Source organism: Peromyscus californicus, unplaced genomic scaffold (assembly GCF_007827085.1).
Source record: "Peromyscus californicus insignis strain IS unplaced genomic scaffold, ASM782708v3 Scaffold_11__1_contigs__length_118956290, whole genome shotgun sequence".
NCBI lineage: Eukaryota > Metazoa > Chordata > Mammalia > Rodentia > Cricetidae > Peromyscus > Peromyscus californicus.
This window is the reverse complement of record NW_026294402.1, coordinates 16,254,976-16,273,636: the sequence shown is the minus strand read 5'-3', so window position 1 is coordinate 16,273,636 and position 18,661 is coordinate 16,254,976. Positions and strand designations below refer to the sequence as shown.

General features: G+C 52.9%; 1 protein-coding gene across 1 annotated transcript in view; it reads left to right on the top strand.

The window, feature by feature from the left end:
- Col5a3 (collagen type V alpha 3 chain) overlaps positions 1–17,452 on the top strand; it is a 54,030-nt gene extending 36,578 nt beyond the window's left edge. The window contains exons 39-67 of the mRNA XM_052753572.1: positions 11–118; positions 274–363; positions 815–868; positions 1,921–2,028; positions 2,793–2,900; positions 2,984–3,037; positions 3,687–3,740; positions 5,961–6,068; positions 6,919–6,972; positions 7,149–7,202; positions 7,282–7,335; positions 7,470–7,523; positions 8,211–8,318; positions 9,214–9,267; positions 9,432–9,485; positions 9,664–9,717; positions 10,058–10,111; positions 10,254–10,361; positions 10,496–10,549; positions 12,464–12,517; positions 12,685–12,792; positions 13,062–13,115; positions 13,198–13,233; positions 14,007–14,060; positions 14,855–15,053; positions 15,140–15,252; positions 15,800–15,868; positions 16,195–16,434; positions 16,530–17,452. Coding sequence (XP_052609532.1) covers positions 11–118; positions 274–363; positions 815–868; positions 1,921–2,028; positions 2,793–2,900; positions 2,984–3,037; positions 3,687–3,740; positions 5,961–6,068; positions 6,919–6,972; positions 7,149–7,202; positions 7,282–7,335; positions 7,470–7,523; positions 8,211–8,318; positions 9,214–9,267; positions 9,432–9,485; positions 9,664–9,717; positions 10,058–10,111; positions 10,254–10,361; positions 10,496–10,549; positions 12,464–12,517; positions 12,685–12,792; positions 13,062–13,115; positions 13,198–13,233; positions 14,007–14,060; positions 14,855–15,053; positions 15,140–15,252; positions 15,800–15,868; positions 16,195–16,434; positions 16,530–16,676 — 2,460 coding nt within the window. The 3' untranslated portion in view covers positions 16,677–17,452. The remainder of the gene's footprint in view (positions 1–10; positions 119–273; positions 364–814; positions 869–1,920; positions 2,029–2,792; positions 2,901–2,983; positions 3,038–3,686; positions 3,741–5,960; positions 6,069–6,918; positions 6,973–7,148; positions 7,203–7,281; positions 7,336–7,469; positions 7,524–8,210; positions 8,319–9,213; positions 9,268–9,431; positions 9,486–9,663; positions 9,718–10,057; positions 10,112–10,253; positions 10,362–10,495; positions 10,550–12,463; positions 12,518–12,684; positions 12,793–13,061; positions 13,116–13,197; positions 13,234–14,006; positions 14,061–14,854; positions 15,054–15,139; positions 15,253–15,799; positions 15,869–16,194; positions 16,435–16,529) is intronic.
- Positions 17,453–18,661: the final 1,209 nt, after the last annotated feature.

Genomic DNA, 18,661 nt, shown 5'->3' with positions numbered 1-18,661 from the left:
TTGTTTGCAGGGAAAGGTAGGGGACGTGGGGCCTCTGGGTGAGAGGGGCCCTCCAGGGCCCCCTGGACCTCCTGGTGAACAAGGTCTTCCAGGCACAGAAGGCAGAGAAGGGGCCAAGGTAAGACCTTGGATAAACTCCCCAAAGTCATCACCCAAACCATGGGCCTCACGTTGTGGGAAGAGCAGCTGGAAATTAGCATCTTGGGGAGGGCCCAGAGTCTGGCGGAGGCATCCCACTTCTGAGGCTAACTTCCCTCCCTTGGCTCTCTACAGGGTGAGCTAGGACCCCTGGGGTCCCCTGGGAAGGAGGGGCCACCTGGGCCCATGGGCTTTCCTGGTCCCCAAGGAGCCCCCGGTGACCCAGTGAGTATCTTTGGCGCATCCTCTGGAGTGTGGTGCTGAGGGGTAGAGAAGAGGAGGTTCCTTCAGGAGTGGCTACAGTGATGGCAGACTGGAGGGGGCCTGGGGAAAGAGACGTTTGTGGTGGCCGGTGAGCTGGCTCAGCATGTGAAGAGGCTTGCTGCCAAAGCCTGAGGACCTGAGTTCGGTCCCCAAGACCCACATGGTGGAAGGAGAGAACTGACTCTTGCTAGTTGTTCTCTGACCTTGACAAGTGTGCCACGGCAGGTGTGAGCACACACACATACACACACACACACACATAAAGACATGGTAGTGGCGGAGACCTGGAGCAGACAGATCTGCAGAACTCAGCGCCCACCTGCAGTAGGTCTAGGAATAGTGAGGGTTCCCCAAAGTGAAGTAAGTCCTTGGGGTCCCCGGAGATTTTCTGACTGGTCATTTCTTCCCCCAGGGACCCATTGGTTTGAAGGGTGACAAGGGTCCCCCCGGCCCTGTTGGGGCCAATGTAAGTATAAGCACACTGGCCGGGTAGGGAGAGGGCTGGCAAGGGCGGCGTCTTCAGAGCTTCATGCCCTCCTCAGGGAAGAGCTTGAGCTGCAGGGGAATGTGGGCCTGGAGCACACCCGGTTCTGACCCCCACGACCTGAGTCTCACCGGGAAGCCTCAGCTTCCTCCTCTAAAATAGCTGTCATAGGACTGGGTGGGGAGCTGGCTCAGGGTCACACAAGCATGGGGACCTGAGTTTGGAACCCTAGCACCTGAGGGAATGTCGGTGGGCATGGTGGCCCACCTGTAATTCCAGTCCCCAGAGGAAGCCTGTTAGTGGGACTAGCCACATCAGCGGGCCCTGGGTTTGACTGAGGGGCTCTGCCTCAATAGACATGGTGGAAAATGAGGATGAGGCCTGACATCAACCTCAGGCACCACATGCATACGTGTGCACATGCACCCACACATGTGCATACACACACACACACACACACACACACACACACACACACAAATGGAAAAAGAAGAGTATTATATGGGCTGCATGTGATAGTGTGGGAGGTTGAGGCAATAGGATTGTGAATTTGGGGCTAGCCTGGTCTACTTACTAAGGCCCTGTTAAAGGGAAGGGAAGGAGGGAGGGAGGGAGGAAGAAAGGAAAGGGAGATGAAGTGGAAAGGAACAAAAATGAAAAAGAACAGAGAACATGGAGTGCTGGGAAGAGCATTTTAAACAGCTTGTTGCGGGAGGCATCCCAGAGAGGTCGTATTTGAGCCAGGACCTGGAGGAGATGAGCATGGAGTCCTGTGGATACCTGGGGGAGCATGTGCGAAGACCCTGGGGATAGGACCATGCTACAGGTTTGAGGAACAGTCAGGTCTGTGTAGCTGAGGCTGAGTGAGTGAGGAGAGGTTCATGCAGGGCTTCACGGTCCTCAAGTTGAGGAAGGTTTGTGGAGAGGGTCATTCCTCAGGTGCTCAGGGGTGCCCTCTGGCTGTGTGTAAGATATGACACTGGTGCCAAAGCCCTGTCATTTTAAACATTCCTGGCCCTCCACCCCTTTTCCAGGGCTCCCCGGGTGAGCGTGGACCTGTGGGCCCTTCTGGTGGCATTGGTCTTCCTGGCCAGAGTGGTGGGCAAGGCCCTATTGGTCCTGCTGGTGAGAAGGGGTCTCCGGTAAGTGTCTGTTGGGTGACTTTTTCTGGGGAGAGGTGAGCAAGCATCTACTCACTCCAGATAGGACATCAACAACTGACCAATGAACTTCTATTTCTGTGGGCTGGAGAGGGGATGACTCAGTGGGTAGCACTTACTGCTCTTGCAGAGTACCTGAGATCCATTCCCAGCATACGCATTGGTGGCATAGCTGCCTGTAACTCCAGCTCCCCGTGATCTGTTACCCACTTCTGGCCTCCATGGGCAATTGCGCTCATATGCACATACTTACCCTTTCACATATACATACATATATACATAATTAAAAATAAAATAAACTTAAAAAAATCAGTTCTTAAAATGATCTTTCCCAAGTCCATCTTAATGAAGCTGGGAGTTTATTGGGATTACTGACAGGCGCATGGGTGAGGAGTGACTTACAAAATATGGCTGACTCAAAAGTAGCTGCATCACTGAATGGCCATCTCAGTCTGGCTCATGGCTCAGAAGAGCTACATCCCTGGAGCTCCCTGTGCAACTTGCAGGCAGTCTGATAGGCCAAAGACTCTCCTTGGTAGTTGTTAACTGCTTCTACAGCCTTGAGGAAGGGGACTGGTGAATCCTGTAAGTTTCAGGAACTTTCTGAGACTTGCGGGTTGTTTGTATTCTGAGACTTAAGGAATTCTTTTCAAGATGGAAAATTTCAATTTTAAGGAAATGGTTATACAGATGTCCTCCCCTGTGTTCCCTGCTCCTAACTTCTCTCCTTCCTCTTTCTCCATCAGGGAGAACGGGGTGCCCCTGGTCCCACTGGCAAAGATGGTATCCCAGGGCTGCCGGGACTTCAGGGACCCCCTGGAGCTGCGGGGCCTTCTGGTGAGGAAGGAGACAAGGTGAGGAGACCAGGAGAGGGACAGTCCAGGGAAAGAGTGGGTCTGATGGGGGCTGGACACTTCCTAATGTGTTTGTCCTGCAGGGGGAAGTAGGGATGCCTGGTCACAAGGGAAGCAAAGGAGATAAAGGAGATGCGGTGAGTGGGGACCCCCAGGGAGGTGTGCTCATGGGAGGAGATATGGGGTGGCCTGGGCTTTCTGCTTCCCTCAGCCTAGTTTTGGCACCTAGCTCACTGGATCTAAAGGTCCAAAGATCCCCATCTGAGCACTGTTTGAGCTCTGAGAGAGCAGGAGAGTAAGAAAGACCTCTCTAGGGATGGTGACGTGGCTCAGTGGGAAAAGGTGTTGCCACTAAACCCGATGACCTGCATTCCATCCCCAGGACCTTCGTGGTGAAAAAACAATCGACTCTTATAAGATGCCACACACATGCACACACACATACAAAATTCATAAATAAAATAAAAATTTAGAGAAAGGCCCCTCTGGGTCTCAAAATCTCCTATCCATGGTAAAATCTACCACGGCCTGGAGCCTTCAGCCATCCCCCCAGAACTCAAGCTCTACTCCAGCACCAACAGGTTTCACTCCATCCTAGGGGAAGGTTTGTTTTATTTTGCCTTTTTTTTCTTTAGATAAAAGAGTTTATGTGTAACCCAGGCTGGCCTCAAACTTGCTGTGTAGCTGAGGCTGACTTGACTCCTGATCCTCCTCAGTGCTGGAATCACAGGCATGTACCACCATGCTCAGCTCTGATAGAATTTTCTGTTTCGTTTCCCACTTCAGGGCCCACCCGGACCAACAGGGATAAGGGGTCCAGCGGGTCATCCAGGCCCCCCGGTGAGTGCTCCCACCAAGTGACTATACCCTGGATCCTTGAAGGAAGACAGTGTGCCACTCTTCTGAATAAAATCCCAGCATCTTTGCCCAGCCTTGGTGTCCCCTCAGTGCCGACACCCATGATGAACTCAATTCTGACCTTGAATCCCATTTCAGCCCATCCTCTGCTTTCTGCTTTGATCTTCATCAAATCAAATCAAATACCCAAAGCATGCAAATCCTCGCTTCGCCCTGGTCTCCCCACTCCAATGCTGGCCTCAAACGGGAACTTGAACTTTGAATTAGACTCCAGCCTTGCCTTAGTTAATTTTCTGCCACTGTTACAAAATCGCTGAGGCTTAAGTGATTTATCGGGGTGACTTATGGAGGCTAGGAAATCCCTAACAGTGGTGGTGGCATCTGGCCAGGGTCTTCTTGCTTTATCGCAACATAGTGTGTTATTAGCAAGTATGTGAACTCGGGTCTTTTCTTGATCTTTTTTTTTTTTTTTTTTTGAGCTGAGGACCGAACCTAGGGTCTTGTGCTTGCTAGGCAAGCGCTCTACCACTGAGCTAAATCCCCAACCCCATCTTGATCTTCTTGTAAAGCCACTAATACACCATTGTGGGGCCCCACCCTCATGATTGCATCTGATGCTAAGGACTTAAAAAGCCCTACCTCCAAATATTCTCAACACATGTCTTAGTTAGGGTGTCTGTTGCTGTAAAGAGACACCATGACTACAGAAACTCTAATAGAGGAAAACATTTAATTGGGGCTGGCTACAGGTCAGAGGTTTAGTCCGTTATCTTCATGTCGGGTAGCATAGTGGTGTGCATGCAGACATGGTGTTGGAGAGGTAGCTGAGAGTTCTACATCTGGATCTGCAGGCAGCAGGTAGAGAACTGAGACACACTGAGATGCAAAGCCCACCCCCTAGTGGCACTTCCTCCAGCAAGATCACACCCACTCCATCAAGGCCTCACCTCCTAATAGTGCCACTCCCTATGGGCCTATGGGGGGCATTTTAAATCAAACCACCACAACATATGAAGGAGGCTGGGGATGTGATTTAGTTGGCAGAGTGCTTGCCTATCATGCACAAAGTCCCGAGTTTCATCCCTAGCACTCCATAGCAGAAGGATCATGAGTTCAAGGTCATTCTCAGCTACAAAGTGACTTTGACGTCAACCTGGCCTCCGTGAGAGCCTGTCTCAAAGCAACATATGAATTCTAGGATCAATGTTCTAACACACCACCTTTGGGTTTTGTTGAGTAGGCTGATCCAAATCTTTCCCTGAGGCCCTGATATGTGGAGAAAGAACATAGTTCTTCCTCTAAACCAGGAACATGGTTGTCAGAGCCAGCAATGGACTGGGGCCAGGGCCTTGGAGGAGCTGCGGCTTCAGATCCTAAGACCCCAACTCTTTCCACCCTAAGGGCTGTGGTCATCAGGCCCAAGGCTGCTATGTGCTGGTCAAAGACACCCCTGAGGAACCCTATGCCCCCTCGTCAATGCTCACTGATTAGCTTCTTCCGACTTCGTTCCGTTGTGTTGCAGCTTTCTACTGACCTTGTCCCATTTTCCCTTTCAGAAAAAAATGTATATAAGATGCTGTATTTCTTTTGTAGGGAGGGGGATTTTTTGAGACAGGCTTTCTCTTTGTAACAGCCCTGGCTGTCCTGGATCTTGCTCTGTAAAACAGGCTGGCCTCAAACCCACAGAGATCTGCCTGCCTCTGCCTCCCGAGTGCTGGGATTAAAGGCGTGCGCCACCACCGCCATCTTGATGCTGCATTTCCTAATAAGCTTGCTTAGCATAAGACAGCCTGTGCGAGACCTCCCAACCCTGGCTCTTTGTCTTCTTTATCTTCTCATCTCCTGGCCACCTCCCCCTTAGGAACCCTGTCACTGATGGGCGACCTGCTGGTCCAGGTCAGAGGGTCACCAAACCATATTAGGTCATAACTTCCAACCTATCCCTAAAATCCATCTCAACCCCCTACAAACTCTGCTCATAAACTTACTTGAACCACAGTCCTGACTCAGCATGCGTCATTAACTTAGAATGTCACCTGGTACCTTTTTCCTCCGACTTTGATCCTCAGCCTGAACTCCACATCAGACTAAAACCTGACTCTCACCAGACTTGATTCCATCCACTAGCCTCCGTCCTAACCTTTGACCCTTCTGCAACCTTTGATCTGGACACCAACGTGTTTGTCCCCATCTTCTTCACAGGGTGCTGACGGGGCTCAGGGTCGCCGGGGACCCCCTGGCCTCTTTGGGCAGAAGGGAGACGATGGAGTCCGAGGCTTTGTAGGTGTGATTGGTCCTCCAGGTCTGCAGGTCGGTGTTTGAGTTTGGAGGTACCACCTCCCTATCCCCTCACCCCGAGCTCCAATCTTTGTGTGTGTTGTGTTTGTGTGTGTGTTTATCTGTTGCTGTCCCTGAGTCATAGTGGTTTATAGAAATGAAAAGCTCAGAGGGCTGAATGTAATGGTAGACACCTTTAATCCCAGCACTCAGGAGGCAGAGGCAGGTGGATTTCTGTGAGTTTGAGGCCAGCCTGGTCTATGTAGAGTTCCAGGCCAGTGGGCTACATGGTGAGTCTACCTCAAAACAAACAAACAAATTAAAATACGAAGGTTGGCGTGTGTGCATGTGGAGGGTGAGTGACGCTGAGGGTTTTCCTCTATTGTTCTCCATCTAATATTTTCTTTTTGGCATTTAGTGTGTGTGTGTGTGTGTGTGTGTGTGTGTGTGTGTGTGTGTGTGTGTGTGTGTGTGCTCACATGCTCAGTCATGCTATCGCAGCACATGTGTGTGGAGGTCAGAGGACAACTTGTAGGCGCTAGTTCTGCTTCCACAATGTGGGTCCCAGGAATCAAACTCAGGGCGTCAGGCTTGGTGGAAAGCACCTTCACCCACTGAGCCGTTTCGACGACCTTCCACACCTTATTTTTGAGACTCTGTCTCATTGACTCTGGAGCTCCTTGATTTGGCCACTGGCCACCAACAAGCTCCAGGGGTCCTCCCGTCTCTGTCTGGAGCTACAGGCAAGCTCTGCTGTGTCTGGCCTTTTGAGAACGGGCTCTAGGCATCCAGACTCAGGTCCTCACTCTTGTTCAGGAGGTACTTGACCCAATGGGCCACCTCACCAGCTGTCTGTACTACTGTTTTTCTCTTTGTTTCACAGGGGCTGCCGGGCCCTCCTGGGGAGAAGGGCGAGGTTGGAGATGTGGGATCCATGGTATGGACTTGCTAGGGGATATGGAAGATGGGGGATGGGAGTGACCACTGATCTGTCTGAAAGCTCACGGGGTACACTGTCATCTTAAGGATCACACACATAGGCTATTTGTGGCCACTGTAGCCTTTCTGGTGGAATCGTGGGGGTTCATTGCACACTATTTGGTTCTTTGACAGGGTCCTCATGGAGCTCCAGGCCCTCGGGGTCCTCCTGGGCCCAGTGGATCAGAGGTGAGAATTCTGATATGGGCAGAATGCTTCTATGGATCTGCCACACTTCCAGGGACTCACACTCCCCTTGTCTCTCCAGGGCCCTCCAGGGCTGCCTGGAGGAGTAGGTCAGCCTGGTGCCGTGGGTGAGAAGGTAAGAGGAGAGCTTGAGCCTGCCCAGGATGGAGGGGACAAGGCCTGTCCCTATTGCCTACAGCTGTATGGGGACCCTTCTCTCTATTTTCCTTGCTTCCTGTTTTTTTTTTTTTTTTTTTTTGCCTTTCACAGGGTGAGCCAGGGAATACTGGAGACACTGGACCCCCAGGAATTCCCGGCATCCCTGTGAGTCCCTACAGAACATTGCCCTTGTACTCACCATAGGGAACTGCTGACCTTGAGCGTGTCAGGCTACCATGACCTCCAGGCGGTACTTAGAGCATCCCTGATCCCAGATATCCCTGGTTATCTTGATGAGAGACGCTCCCCTGGGAAGATCTCAGGGAATCTATGTACAGTCCCACAAGGGTGCAGGGCTGGGGAGACAGCTAGGGCTTTAAATCCAAACGACAAGCCTTGAATTGGGGGCTGCAGAGGGGGACCATCATCTAATGTACCCAAGGGCAGCACACGCACTAGGGTAGACCTGTGGGCGGCCACATCATCCCCGACTCAGCTCTAGTTCTCTGGCATCAGATCCCCTGGAGCTGGAGTTACAGGTGGTTGCGAGCTGCCTGATGTGGGTGCTAGCAGCTGATTTTGGGTCCTCTGCATGAGTAGTATGTATTCTTAACCACTGGGACACCTTCCAGCCCTGCTAATCTTTACAAATACCCCTATTATATTTATTACTGTGTGCGAGCGGGTTGCGCATGTGTGGAGGTCAGTTCTCTTCCACCGTGGGTCCCGGGGATTGAACCCAGGTTGTCAGGCATCCAAGGCAAGGGTCCTTATCCAAGGTGCACTCATCATTGTTCCCTGAAGAGACCATGCCACTCTGACCTTTGACTTCTGACCTTTGTTTCTACAAAGGGGCCCAAAGGCGAAATAGGCGAAAAGGGGGATTCGGGTCCATCAGGGGCGGCTGGACCTCCAGGCAAGAAGGGACCCCCTGGAGAGGACGGGTCTAAAGGGAACATGGTAAGTCCTGGGAGGAGAAAAAGCAGAGAATGTGGGGTTCTTGTTATATTGAAGCCTGATCCCTAAGATAGGCCGGCACCTCTTATTCCTATTTGTTTTTAAATTTTCTTTTCTTTTTTTTTTTTTTTTTGGTTTTTCGAGACAGGGTTTCTTTGTGTAGTTTTGGTTCCTGTCCTGGATCTTCCTCTGTAGACCAGGCTGGCCTCGAACTCACAGAGATCCGCCTGGCTCTGTCTCCCGAGTGCTGGGATTAAAGGCGTGCGCTACCACTGCCCGGCTAATTTTTCTTTTTCAAAAAAATTTTATGTGTATGGGTATTTTGCCTATATGTATGTCTGTGCACCACCTGTGCACAGGTTTAAAGAGGGTGTCAGATGTTCTGGAGTTAGGGTCATACAGATAGGTGTGAGCCACCACATGGGTGCTGGGAATGGAATCCTGGTCCTCCAGAAGAGCAGCCAGTGCTCTCCACCACTGAGCCATCTCTCCAGCTCCTCTTCTTCCTATTTTCTAATTCTCTGAGCTACCCAGATAAAGACCAAATGAATAGATGAAACAGTGAATGGATGGATGGATGGATGGATGGATGGATGGATGGATGGATGGGTGGGTGGGTGGGTGGGTGGGTGGGTGGATGGATGGATGGATGGATGGATGGATGAGTGAATGAAATATGGAAATACAATGGAGAAGTGGAGCCCTCCTGCTGGCCCCACGCCTAGCCTCTTATGCATGGAGAAAACACTTTACTGCCTGAACTATAAAAACCCAGCCCTTCATTTTGTGTTTTGTTTGTAACGTGTCCCCTACAGCTGGTCTGGGGACATTACCTGGGGTATGAAGGAATGACTCCTCACTCATTCTGAGGTGTGATCAGTAAGCATTTTTATTCTAGGGTCCCACAGGACTCCCTGGAGATCTAGGACCCCCAGGAGATCCTGGAGTTCCGGTGGGTGTCAGCTGTCCCTGTAGTCCAATATGTTCCCTAAATGTGTCTCCGTCTACCCCATCCCCCTAAACCTGGACAAGCTAAGAGGCACGAGTGACCTCTTGCCTTCCAGCCCCACCTCTACCATACCTATCCCAAGACTCTTCCACTGTATCCCCTCCTAGGGTATGGATGGCATCCCAGGGGAGAAGGGAGATGCTGGTGATGTTGGGGGACCGGTGAGTGGGGAGCACGAGGGTGTAGTATTGGGGATGGTGTAGCTCTGGTGGACGGGAGTGGGGTGCCTAGGGTTTCTGCAGGAGCCCCATGATTGTGAGTGGTTGGAGGGGGAGGTGGGTGGTGCTGTGGGACTGTCTTCAGCTGTGAGTTGATGCTGTGGCTTCTCTTACTAAACAGGGGCCACCTGGAGCTTCAGGCGAACCTGGTGCCCGGGGGCTCCCTGGCAAGAGGGTGAGCAATGATCTACTGCCCGAGGGTCTCACGTCAACCTCATGTTAGGCAGTGCAAGAGCCCCACCTCCACAATACCCCACTCTTCTTAAAATTTTTGAAATTATATTAATTAATTAATTAACTTACTTATTTACTATTTATTTAGTGTGCATGTGTGTGTGTGAATATGCCACAAAGTGATCTGTGGAGGTCAGAGGACAGTTTATGAGAGTCCATTCTCTCCTACCATGTGGGTCTCAGGCGACGTTCTTTCTGCCTAGCCACCTTGCCAGCCCACACACCCGTTCTTGACATAAACCTGAATGTTCCACACTGACCCTCACGTTTTCTCTCCCCAGGGTCCCCCTGGCCGCATGGGTCCAGAAGGCAGAGAGGGAGAGAAGGGAGCCAAGGTGAGTGCCCACTTGGGATGGATCCTTGTGCCACCAGAGGCAAGAGGTCATTCACCAGAAGCAGGCCCACCCTCCGCTCTGAGGATCAGGATGCCAGCAGGCAGTCCCCTGACTCTGCCTTCCCCATCCTTGTTCATTTCAGGGAGATGCTGGTCCTGATGGGCCCCCAGGCAGGACAGGCCCCGCTGGGGCTCAAGGGCCCCCTGGACGGCTTGGGCCTGATGGTCTTCCAGGGATCCCTGGTCCTGTGGTAAGTGATGTAAAAATGGAGAGGAGACAGCATGGACAGGGCTTCTGGCTTGGGGCATCATCACAGTTGAGGAGCCATCCCTGGGGGACGATGGAATGTTCACACTGGACACCTCTGTTCTGTCTCCTCCTCAGGGTGGACCAGGCCTCCTGGGACCCCCTGGGCTGATAGGCCCTCCAGGGCCCCTGGTAAGAGACTTCTCTATCCCTGTGATCACAGCTCAGAAAGCCACACTAGGCATCCAGGGACACTGAGTGAGCAGTGGTGCTGATGGTACAGGCTAGCCCCTCACTGCCATCCATCTGCCCATCCTGACCACCCTTCTAACTGACCTTATACACCAAGCCTTCACACCAATGGCCTGTACTCACTACTGACCCCCATCCTGTTCTCTACACTGACCTCCATCTTGTTCTCTACACTGACCTCCATCCTGGTGCTCTACACTGACCCCCATCCTGGTGCTCTACACTGACCCCCATCCTGTTCTCTACACTGACCCCCATCCTGGTGCTCTACACTGACCCCCATCCTGTTCTCTACACTGACCCCCATCCTGTTCTCTACACTGACCCCCATCCTGTCCTCTACACTGACCCCCATCTTGTTTTCTACACTGACCCCCATCCTGTCCTCTACACTGACCCCCATCCTGTTCTCTACACTGACCCCCATCCTGTTCTCTACACTGACCCCCATCCTGTTCTCTACACTGACCCCCATCCTGTTCTCTACACTGACCCCCATCCTGTTCTCTACACTGACCCCCATCCTGTTCTCTACACTGACCCCCATCCTGTCCTCTACACTGACCCCCATCCTGTTCTCTACACTGACCCCCATCTTGTTCTCTACACTGACCCCCATCCTGTCCTCTACACTGACCCCCATCTTGTTTTCTACACTGACCCCCATCCTGTCCTCTACACTGACCCCCATCCTGTTCTCTACACTGACCCCCATCCTGTTCTCTACACTGACCCCCATCCTGTCCTCTACACTGACCCCCATCCTGTCCTCTACACTGACCCCCATCCTGTTCTCTACACTGACCCCCATCCTGTTCTCTACACTGACCCCCATCCTGTTCTCTACACTGACCCCCATCCTGTTCTCTACACTGACCCCCATCCTGTCCTCTACACTGACCCCCATCCTGTCCTCTACACTGACCCCCATCCTGTTCTCTACACTGACCCCCATCCTGTTCTCTACACTGACCCCCACCCTGTTCTCTACACTGACCCCCATCCTGTTCTCTACACTGACCCCCATCCTGTTCTCTACACTGACCCCCATCCTGTGCTCTACACTGACCCCCATCCTGGTGCTCTACACTGACCCCCATCCTGTTCTCTACACTGACCCCCATCCTGGTGCTCTACACTGACCCCCATCCTGGTGCTCTACACTGACCCCCATCCTGTTCTCTACACTGACCCCCATCCTGTTCTCTACACTGACCCCCATCCTGGTGCTCTACACTGACCCCCATCCTGGTGCTCTACACTGACCCCCATCCTGTTCTCTACACTGACCCCCATCCTGTTCTCTACACTGACCCCCATCCTGTTCTCTACACTGACCCCCATCCTGTGCTCTACACTGACCCCCATCCTGGTGCTCTACACTGACCCCCATCCTGTTCTCTACACTGACCCCCATCCTGGTGCTCTACACTGACCCCCATCCTGGTGCTCTACACTGACCCCCATCCTGTTCTCTACACTGACCCCCATCCTGTTCTCTACACTGACCCCCATCCTGGTGCTCTACACTGACCCCCATCCTGGTGCTCTACACTGACCCCCATCCTGTTCTCTACACTGACCCCCATCCTGTTCTCTACACTGACCCCCATCCTGTTCTCTACACTGACCCCCATCCTGGTGCTCCACACTGACCACTCCTGCTGACCCTGACTCCTGGCATCCTCAGCCATCCTCCCTCCCACCCCCATTTTTCTCACTACCCCTCCTGTCTCCTGACTGTCCCATAGTCCCATCCCTGGTCATTTGCACTTGAAAGCTGGGTGGTTCCCTGGTGTACCTTTCCATCCCAAGTTTTCAAGGAATCTTAAGCTGAACCTCATCTTTTCCCAGGGCCCTCCTGGCCTCCCAGGGCTGAAGGGAGATGCTGGCCCCAAGGGGGAGAAGGTAAGCCGTCTCCTTCTCTTGTTCTCCATATAGCCCTCACCTTTACCTCCTGCCCTGGCCAGAGGGCTGGGAGAATTGGGTGTTTACTGCTCCCCAAATCATCCCTTCCAAGGCTCCAGGAGAAAAAATTTCCCAACGTATCTGCTTGGTGTACCTTTCTCTTTCAGGGCCACATTGGGCAAATAGGCCTCATCGGTCCCCCAGGGGAGGCCGGTGAGAAAGGCGATCAGGGGTTGCCAGGAGTGCAGGGTCCTCCAGGCCCCCAGGGAGACACCGTGAGTGTGTGCCCTGTCCTGGGCATGGAAAAAAATTATTCAAAGGGGGTGGTTTGAAGGGTGGGGGATGTGGAATGGGAGGGGCTGTGGGGGGGATGGGGGCCTATAACTGGGACTGTCATGTAGGAAGCTATGTCTGGGTGCTTGAGGGCCTTTTAGAAGAGTTGGGAGTCTGTGTATGACTTCAGGCATTCTTCTGAGTGGACAGAAAGATGTCTGGGTAATAGCGCTGAACCCCATTAAGGCTGACCCCAATGTCCCCTTTCCAGGGTCTTCCTGGTCCGGTTGGCTCGTTAGGTCACCCTGGTCCCCCAGGTGTGGTGGTGAGTGTGGGGATTGGTGGGATGGAGAGGTCACCGTGATGGACGGGGTTGGGACCTCGGCATTCCCTCTCTCTTCCCACAGGGCCCTCTCGGACAGAAGGGCTCCAAGGGGTCCCCGGTGAGTGACACTGCCCCCCTGGGTCTCCATGTCCCAGCTCCCCACCCCTCTCCAGCTCACCCTCCCAGCCATTGTCCATTGGTTCACTCCTCCGGTGCTCAGCCCCTACGGCTGCATTCCTGGAGTCTGAGGTGCTGTGCATTGTAGGAGGGGTTTCTGAACTGCTCTAAAAGGAAATAGTTCTGCTGACTAAGTTGTGACTTGCAGGAGACACTGTGTGTTGATTTCAGAGGACAAGGGAAGGAAATACACAATTTGGGTTTAGTGCAGGACACTGGGAACCTCTCCTGGGACCTGCGTGTGTACATATATACAAATGTATGGACACACGTATATATGTGTGTGCCTTGCCCTGGGTGGGGAGAAAAATGTTCAAGGGGGCTGTTTTAAAGGGGGAATGTGGGTCAGGAATGAGGGGGACTGTGTTGGGGAAAGTGGGGGGGCTATAATGGGGAGTTTAATGTGGGAGTCTGTCTGGGGGCTTGGGAGGCTTCTAGAGGAGTGTATATGCATGTCTACATGTATACATGGGTGTATGCATGCACAGTTGTATATGCATGCACATGCATGTGTATGTGATTGCAAGAGTGTGGGTGTGTATGCATACATGTGTGTGCAAGTGAACCCATGTGTTCAGATATATGTGTGTGCGTGTGTTTATCTATGTATGTGTGTATGTATATATGTGTGTGCATGTTGCACGTGCATGTGTTTGTGTTTGTAGAACCAGGTCTCCACTAACAGGAGTCATTCCAAAGTGATCTCTCCCATAGGGATCTCTTGGTCCTCGTGGAGACACTGGACCAGCGGGTCCCCCTGGCCCCCCGGTGAGTTCCCAGAATCTGGAGGAGAGCAGGAATCAGGCTTGGGGTGTTCCTAATGGGTCCCCCAGAACCCAGCCCAGTGTTCCAGTCTGTGGCTCAAAAGTGCAGTTCCTTGAAAGCCTTGGGAGGAGTGCAGTACAGTGTGTGTGTGTGTGTGGGGGGTGAACACCTGTCATTCCAGCACTGAGGAGGTGGAGGCAGGAGGATCAGGAGTTCAAGGTTGTCCTCAGCTATAGTGAGTTTGAGGCCAGCCTGGGGTACATGAGACCCTGTCTCAAAACAAGCAAGTCGGGCTAGAGAGATGACTCACAGGTTAAGAGCACTGGCTGCTCTTCCAGAGGTCCTGAGTTCAGTTCCCAGCACCCACATGGTGGCTCACAACCATCTACGAGATCTGGTGCCCTCTCCTGGCCTGAAGGCATACACGGCGGCAGGATACTGGATGCATAATAAATACATTAATAAATCTTAAAAAACAAAACAAAAACAAATACCCAAAAGAGACCTTCAAAGACAGTCTGGGCTTGGGGGTTGTGGCAGTCCCAGTGGGGCCGTTTGTGAGGCTGTGACCTGGGCTTTTCTCCCTCGGGTGTGGCTGTTCCATTCCGCCTCTCCTTCCCTGCATCTCCATCCTCTACCCATCTCTGTCTCAATATCTATTTCACTTCTTTCATTATCTCCCTCTTCCCTCCTGCCCTCCCCTCTTGCCCCTCTCCTTCCTCTTCTGAATCGCTGCCTCCCATGTCTGTGCATCTATCTGATTCTCCTCCTCCATTCCCACTCCCTTGTGAGTCCAGGGTCCCCCTGCTGAGCTGCACAGCCTGCGAAGGCGCCGCTCAGTGTTGGATACTCTGGAAGGCGGGATGGAGGAGGTGGTGGCCTCACTCAATTCGCTGAGCTTGGAGCTGAAGCAGCTGCAGCGACCTCCTGGCACAGCCGAACACCCAGGCCTCATATGCCACGAGCTTCACCGCAACCACCCACACCTGCCAGATGGTGAGGTCTAGGTCCCTCCCGGGAAGGGCAAGCGAGCATTTCAGCATTCATATCCACTGATCCATTTGGGTCTGGCTCTGCGGTAGGAGACTACTGGATTGACCCCAACCAGGGCTGCTCACGGGATGCCTTCAAGGTTTTCTGCAACTTCACTGCGGGAGGGGAGACCTGTCTCTATCCAGACAAGAAGTTTGAGATGGTGAGTGAAGGAAGTCATCCTGTCTCTTTCTCACCTCCTCCATCTTTGGCTACTTTGTGGGGCCTTATCCTGCCTTCAAATGACACATACCCCCCACCCCCCGCCTGTGTCAAGTAATATCCTGTAGTAGAGGACCTAAATGCAAATCTCAAGGCAAGGGTGCTGCCCAGCAACAGAGCACCATGGGGTCCCATCCTCTGTGCTTGCCAAGCATACACAGGGGCAGGGGTAGGGTGGGGTGGCTGGGTTTCATCCCCGAAGCTTAAAGAACATGCATGGCCCCAGGCTCCATTCCCTAGCGGTACCAAGTCTTCTGTCCCCTCTACTCGAGCATGGGTTCCATGGGCCCTGGGTTCCACCCAGTCACCACAGAGAATGCTGGAAATCGCTACATGTGGTTTTGAGGGAGCTGTGGACCCACCCGCCAGCCCCCTTGCTGTGCCCTTGCTGAGGGCATTGCCTATGGCATCCATGATCCACGATGTCCAGTATGAGGAGGCAGAGGGGACTTGGGTTGGTGCCCAATGACCTTCCCATCCTCCCTCAGGTGAAACTGGCCTCCTGGTCCAGAGAGAAGCCTGGAGACTGGTACAGCACCTTCCGCCGAGGGAAGAAGGTGGGTTGCCAAAGGCTGACTTGGAGGATGGCATGAGAAGTTATGGGAACTGGTGTGGGAATTCGGGGTGAGGGGTGAGATAAACAGGATAGACAGATAAGGACGTGCACTTACCTACAAAGCCCTGGGCTCCATCCCTAGCACCACATAAACCAGAACTTCAGGAGTTCAAGGCCATCCTCAGCTACATCAGGAATTCGAGACCAGTTTGGGCTATTGAGACTTGGGAGAAGTGTCAGGTGTGCCGGTGAACTGAGTCTGGGAGGTGCGTTCCTCACAGGAGCCTGGGCTGAGGAGCTTCTCACCCTTTCTCTGCCTCGCTGCAGTTCTCCTACGTGGATGCTGATGGCTCCCCAGTGAACGTGGTCCAGTTGACCTTCCTGAAGCTGCTGAGTGCTGCAGCCCATCAGAGGTTCACTTACTCCTGCCAGAACTCAGTGGCCTGGCTGGATGAAGCTGCGGGTGACCACAGGCGCTCCATCCGCTTCCGAGGGACCAACTGGGAAGAGCTGTCCTTCAGCCAGACGACAGCAGCTACCGTCAAGGTCTCCCATGATGGCTGCCGGGTAAGGCCAGGGGGGCCAGGGGGCTGGCTAGGGTGGAGCGGAGAAGCCTCCGCTCACCTTCTCTCTAACTCACCTCCGTGCCCTCTCGTGGTCAGCTCCGGAAGGGACAGGCGAAGACCCTCTTCGAATTCAGCTCTTCTCGTGTGGGTTTTCTGCCTCTGTGGGACGTGGCTGCCATTGACTTTGGCCAGACGAACCAGAAGTTTGGATTTGAACTTGGCCCCATCTGCTTTAGCAGCTGAGCTTTTGTGGTGGGAAGGAAGTTGAAGGGAGCCCACATGGGGCTACTCGGTGCTGAGGCTTAGCGGCCATTCTATTTATCACCAGGGACTCTGGGTTCAGGGTTGTGTGACTCTGTCTATTCCTTCTCCCCTGTGGGGGGTGAGGGTGGAGAGCCCAGCTCCCTCCTGTTCATCCCAGGTGGCATAACCAACTGTATGCTGGCTCTGTCTCCCCTCCATCCAACTGCCTCCCCAGACTTCCATGCAGTGAGCTTGTAACTCAGAGCTGATGAAAGCCCCCACACCTGCCTCCCCACCCGCCATCAGTGCCCTTCATACCTCTTGGTGCTATCCTTCCCATAGTTAAGCACTGGATACCTCCTGATCCCTGGCTGGGACTCTTCCCTCTCATTCCTATTCATTCTGGAGTAGGAGGTAAAGCAAGATCAAAGTGGGACCCCCCCTCCCCCAGATGAGCCTCTCTTCTGCTCCCTTGACCCAGCTCTGCGCACTCTCCTCTCCCCACCCTGCCCCACTCCTAGGTCCCCAAGCATTCTAGGGACTGAGATGTTGGGCACAAATCAGGATCCTATATGGTGCTGGCCTGTTCATAACTGGGAACTGTATGAAAAGAGGAATGAATGGTCTGTGGTCTATTTAATCTGCTTCCTTCTGAAGGAAGTCTGGGATGTGATGAGATTCCAGAAGGATCTCTACCCTTTCTCATCCACTATGCACCCCTCCTCCCCAGGTCATAGGGCAGAATCGGCATCTCAAGAATAAACCAAGAAACTGTGCTCTTTTTTTTCTTTTTTCTCTTTAAAAAATCTTCATTTGTAGGGGGTGGTGGCAGCATGCCACAGCATGTGTGTAGGGGTCACAAAGTGTGTGTGGAGGTCACAGCACTTGTGAGGAGGTCAGAGAGTACCTGTGAGGAGGTCAGAGCATGCATGTGGAGGTCAGAGCACGCGTGTGGAGGCCAGAGCATGCGTGTGGAGGCCAGAGCACGCGTGTGGAGGCCAGAGCACGCGTGTGGAGGTCAGAGCACGCGTGTGGAGGCCAGAGCATGCGTGTGGAGGTCAGAGCACGTATGTGGAGGCCAGAGCATGCGTGTGGAGGTCAGAGCGCGCGTGTGGAGGTCAGAGCATGCGTGTGGAGGCCAGAGCATGCGTGTGGAGGTCAGAGGACAACTTGTAGGAATTTGTTCTCTCCTTTCCACCAAATAGGTTCCAGGGATTGAACTTGGGTCCTCAGACTTGGCAGTAACACAACATACCTGCTAAGCCATCTCTGGTTTTCTTTCCTTTTTTTCTTTCTTTCTTTCTTTCTTTCTTTCTTTCTTTCTTTCTTTCTTTCTTTCTTTCTTTCTTTCTTTTTCTTTCTTCCTTCCTTCCTTCCTTCCTTCCTCTCTCTCTCTCTCTCTCTCTCTCTCCCTCCCTCCCTCCTCCCCTCCCTCCCTCCTTCCTTCTTTCCTTTCTTTTTTTGGTTTTTAAGACAAAGTCTCTTACTGGCTTGAAATTTGCCAAGCAGGTTAGCCTGGCTGGCCCGTGTCTGCTTCTCAGTGCTAGTGTTACAAACACACAGCACCGCACTTGGCTTTTTTTTTTTTTTTGGTTTTTCGAGACAGGGTTTCTCTGTGTAGCTTTGCGCCTCTCCTGGAACTCACTTGGTAGCCCAGGCTGGCCTCGAACTCACAGAGATCCGCCTGCCTCTGCCTCCCGAGTGCTGGGATTAAAGGCGTGCACCACCACCGCCCGGCGCACTTGGCTTTTTTAAACCTTGGTTCTGGGTATGAACTCAGGCCTTCATACTGTGAAACAAGCACTTTACCAAGCCATCTGCCCAGTCCTTGGCCTCCTGTCCTAATTATTTAGGAATGGCTTCTGAATATCATGTATCACAGAGGCCAGGGGCCTGTCAATCAAGGGCCTGGGCTGACCAGTTCTGTGATGAAGCATCTGAGGCGAACAGAAGGAGGAAGGGTGGGGTTAAGCCTGTGCTGTGGG